This window comes from Salvia splendens, chromosome 7 (genome assembly GCF_004379255.2).
Source record: "Salvia splendens isolate huo1 chromosome 7, SspV2, whole genome shotgun sequence".
Classification (NCBI taxonomy): Eukaryota; Viridiplantae; Streptophyta; class Magnoliopsida; order Lamiales; family Lamiaceae; genus Salvia; species Salvia splendens.
Genome location: NC_056038.1, coordinates 27,106,243 through 27,111,371, shown reverse-complemented (window position 1 = coordinate 27,111,371; position 5,129 = coordinate 27,106,243). Strand labels below are relative to the sequence as shown.

The 5,129-nt window shown below is 40.3% G+C and overlaps 1 protein-coding gene across 1 annotated transcript; it reads left to right on the top strand.

The window, feature by feature from the left end:
- Nucleotides 1–2,556: 2,556 nt before the first annotated feature.
- LOC121811192 (subtilisin-like protease) lies at nt 2,557–4,905 on the top strand. Its single transcript, XM_042211998.1, has one exon. The coding sequence runs from the start codon at nt 2,574–2,576 to the stop codon at nt 4,821–4,823; it is 2,250 nt and encodes a 749-aa protein (XP_042067932.1). The 5' UTR covers nt 2,557–2,573; the 3' UTR covers nt 4,824–4,905.
- The last annotated feature ends 224 nt before the right edge of the window (nt 4,906–5,129 follow it).

Sequence of the window (5,129 nt, the reverse complement as noted above, 5' to 3'; positions counted from 1 at the left end):
CATCGACAGCAGGTTAATAACCAAACAACACAACTTATCGCCAAAATACCAATCTTTCATCCAACACAAACATAAAAACCAATGTACTGACAACCACATTGTGTCGCAAAACATAATCCAGCAAAAACTAATGAAATCCATAACTACAGTACATACTGCTAAATGTTTCACAAACCATATTCTTCGAACCACCTCTCGAAGTTGAATTTTTACGGCCTTCCTTTCCAATGCCACGTTGCATAGGTCTGGTCCACTTCAGCCCTTGTGTTGTGAGTAAAAGTGAGCAGGGTACGCAAGTTTTTTCCTGATGTAGTGGACATCTCCTCCTGAAAGTCCTCATCCACAAGATTTCTTTACCGCTTCAAACCTATTCAAAAACATTGGGATTGAGGGGATTAGACTATAGGAAACATCATAAAAAGTACATCGACTAATAATGTAGACAATCAACTGTAGTTAATGTAAAAATCAAATTGGCCAATCTACATCAGAGAATATATAATGTACCACAGCTTACAAACTTGTTGAGCACCTCTATCATAGTGAAAAAAAAACATAACATAGCATTGCTCATCAAAATATTAAACAGAAAACAGTGTGTCATGACAGCATCATTTGGTGTACCAAATTAATTTGAATTAATGTACATAAATGCATGAATAATGTATTCAAACATGATGTAAAGTTCAACCAACATGATGTACCAACAGGTATTGCAAAAAATCAGAATATCTCATATACTTACAGTATGTGAATGTATGGATACTATACCCTAGCCCCATGGACTACTAAGCCCTAGGGAAAAGGTGTTAACTTCATGCCTTTACAGAATTAAAACGACGCTACATCTGCATAACAAATCAACTACAATTATTCTCTGAATTCCCATCTGAGTCAGCAACAAACCTTCAAGAACATTTGATTACAGTATACATAAAAATTGGTATGAAATAATGTAGGAAAACCGGTTCCTCAAGTCTAGAATCGAATTGAAATTGAATAAAAGTTTTGGTTTCGGTCCATACCTATCAAACGATATACGGAGGTTTAGGTAATCGAGCGATTCACTGTTTTTGTCGAGATGAACAAAAGGAAAACTTGTTGTTGTTCGGAAATCATCCGATTATTCGTCGCCTTCACCGGAAAATGCGTCGAGATGAGAGAAGAACGAAGTGATGGTGAGTGGGGCGGCGAATAGGGTTTTTGGAGAAAAACCGATTGATGAGGGAGGAGAGAATGTGGAAGTAATGGTGAGAGAGAGAGTAGGAGATGAAATGAATCGTTGTTGGAATTAAATCCCTGATTTTTAGTACATGCAGTTTTTAAGAATGAACCGCCTAATGTCAACATACCGAGAATATCCTTTAATGTACGAAAACGCTAACATAATGTAGCATCGCATGCTTAAATCATAGTCATTAGATTAATAGATCCAATATATTAAATTAGTGTTGTGTTTAAGACTTATGGGGCATTATGACCTTAATGCTCCCTAATAATTCCTTGTTAACAAACATGGCATTCTTATCTCTAGGATTATCAATCTTTGCAATATTTTGCATCACTAGCTGACCAAATTTTCATCTGAAAAAATATCTACCTCAAACTGTATTCGCAATTCGCTCCCAACAATCTTTGGAACTGGTTTAAATTATAACTGTTAAACTATAACTAAATTTCAAGCAGAACTCATATTTATGTTTGTTGAAATTTATCTGTAAGGGTCAAGTCAATTGATTGAATATTCGATGAGTGTGCGTGTGGATTGTACTCCCTCACTTCCCTTATTCATGGAGGGACGGTTGAAATATGGTATGAGCAATGAGCATATAACATGCAACTCTCTTTCTCTCTCCATTTAATACTTACGCTAATTTTTTCTCTCTTCAACTAAACACATTAACCAACAACTCCTAAAATCTTGTGCTGACCAAGAAGTGTGTCATTTTAGTCGGGACGGATGGAGTAGTATTTTTCAGTGATTTAGTGTTTGATAAAAAAAACTTTGATTTTTTTCATTTGAAATCTTATTTTTTACCTTAATTTTGTGATTTGTTAATTATGGCATTATTATATCTGATGAGCTTGTCTATTATTTTTTTTATTAATTATTTAATTTTTAGTTAATGATAAAGGTATAACAGAAGATTCAATTTTTAATAAATGAGATTGGTTTTGGAGTATAATTTTTAGTGGATTAGAAACGGTTAAGTTGACCTGAGTCTTCGTCAATTTCAGTTAATGTTTGTCAGGAAAGCTCACAAAATATTTAACAAAACAAAAGTAGATTAAATCACAACTTTTTATATAAAACTATATTAAAAGATTAAAATTGTTGCACGAGTACCGCAAGCAAAATCTTTAAATGTTAATAACTTAAAAGCACTAGCACTGGACGAATAGAAATTTCACCAAATTAAAGTAAAAGTAAAAAAAAAAAAACTAATCATGAGAGCACTATACCGTGGAAAATATTTATGGGTCAAAAATGGCAGCCACTCGTATACGAAATAGATTCTATAAGAATGGAAGATTATGGAATCCACAGCAATAACAATTCCTTGTTAATAAACATGGCATTCCTATCTCTTGGGATTACCATCTTTAGCATATTCTGCATCACTAGACTGCCCATATTTGCATCTGAGTCTGAGGCACCAAATAAACACACCTTAGAAACCTACATTGTTCATGTTGAGGCACCTGATGCCCACCTTATGTCCCATTCCCAGTCCGAAGATCTAGAGAGCTGGTACCGCTCTTTTCTCCCGGCTACCACAGCAAGCACGAGTGAGGACGAGACGCGACTAGTTTACTCATACCGCCACGTGTTTAAGGGCTTTGCTGCTAGGCTTTCACCCAACCACGTCAAGGATATGGAGAAGAAGAATGGTTTCATCTCGGCACGGCCTCAGAAGCCCATGTCTTTACATACAACACACTCCCCCAACTTCTTGGGGTTGACCCAGAACACAGGTTTCTGGAAACACTCAAATTATGGTAAAGGTGTGATTATTGGAGTGTTGGATACCGGAGTTCTGCCTGAACATCCGTCCTTCAGCGACAAGGGGATGCCTCCGCCACCAGCTAGGTGGAAGGGGAAGTGTCAATTCAACCACACAACGTGCAACAACAAAATCATTGGAGCAAGATACTTCAGTGCAGAGTACCTAAGCCCACTCGATGACGACGGCCATGGCACTCACACTGCCAGCACTGCTGCAGGGAATTTCGTTGAAGGCGCGAATGTTTTTGGCAGTGCCAATGGGACAGCTGCGGGTGTTGCACCACTTGCTCATTTAGCCATCTACAAAGTATGTTGTGGTGAAGGCGATATCCTTGCTGGGATGGACGCAGCTGTTGAAGACGGAGTTGATGTGCTATCACTTTCTCTAGGTCTGGAGACGATTAACTTCCGCCAAGACGCAATTGCTATTGGTGCATTCAGCGCGATGCAGAAAGGCATCTTCGTTAGCTGCTCTGGTGGAAATGGTGGCCCATTTTCCGGCCTCGTACGAAACGGGGCACCATGGATTCTGACGGTAGGAGCAAGCACTATAGACAGAAAACTGGGAGCCAGAGCAGTGTTGGGAAACAAGCAACAATTCGATGGCCAATCAGCTTTTCAACCAAGGAATTTCCCGAAAAAGCTATTCCCTCTTGTTTATGCAGGGATGCTCAACGCTTCCGACGAATACGCGCCTTACTGCTTCAACGAATCACTCAGCCAGAGCAACATCCGAGGGAAGATAGTGGTGTGTGAACTAGGCGGGCCAAGAATCCAAAAGGGCGCCGTAGTGAAGAGCGGCGGTGGCGTCGGAATGATTCTGCTGAACTACGAGGAATACGCAAACACCACTTCAGCCGACGTTCACGTCATTCCGACCACACACCTCAGCTATGCAGACGGGTTGAAAATCAAAGCATACATAAATTCAACAAGAAATCCCAGCGCAACAATTTCATTCCAGGGCACATTGATAGGCGATGATCATCACGCGCCTGTCGTTGCTGCATTCTCTTCCAGGGGACCTAACTATCCAAGCCCTGGAATCCTGAAACCCGACATTTTAGGCCCTGGAGTCAATATTCTTGCAGCATGGCCCACCTCTGTTGAAAACAAACACAACACAAAATCCACCTTCAACATAATTTCAGGTACCTCAATGTCGGCCCCACACCTCAGCGGCGTGGCGGCCCTGCTCAAAAGCGCGCATCCTCACTGGTCGCCCGCTGCAATCAAGTCAGCCATCATGACAAGTGCAGACGTCGTGAACCTCGCTCATAACCCGATTGAGGACGAGAAGTCCCTCCCGGCCAACGTGTTCGCCACAGGGGCAGGCCAAGTGAATCCATCAAGAGCTAACGATCCGGGGCTCATCTACGACATCAACCCCAAAGACTACGTCTCTTACCTTTGCGGTTTGAACTATACAAACCGCCAGGTGGGCATCTTTCTACAGAGGAGGGTGAATTGCTCGGTGGAATCGAGCATAGCGGAAGCGCAGCTAAATTATCCTTCCTTTTCAATCAATTTCTATGGAAAATCAACTTCCCAGGTTTACACAAGGACTGTGACTAACGTCGGCGAGGCAGACTCATCTTACCGCGTCGTGATATCGCCACCACGCGGCGTTGATGTACAAGTTGAGCCTACCACACTCAAGTTCTCGAAGATAAACCAGAAATTGAAGTACGAGGTCAAGTTCAAACTACTCGCATCAGCTCCGAATACTACATTCGTTCAAGGATTCTTGAAATGGACTTCTCAAAACCACTCTGTTCGGAGCCCTATAGCTGTCTCCCTAAAAGAGCTTCACTAGTGTGGAAATGGAATGTAGCAGCTTCAGATCATGTTATGCTAACACTAAGAATCCTAATAAAAAGAAGATAGTAATTTTCTAACGTGAACTAGTTGTCTCAAATAAAATTTTATATGGAAGAAAATCTAAGTTTTTTTTATCAAGAACTCAATTAATTCACTAAAAAATACTAGTATATCTATGGTTGCACACAATTTATGGGTTTCTATTATATTTAATTCTTTTTAATTATCATTATGTATGATGTGGGGAACTCTATTAAATTAATTTCCTAGTAAAAATAAAGATGATAGAGAAACAGTGACT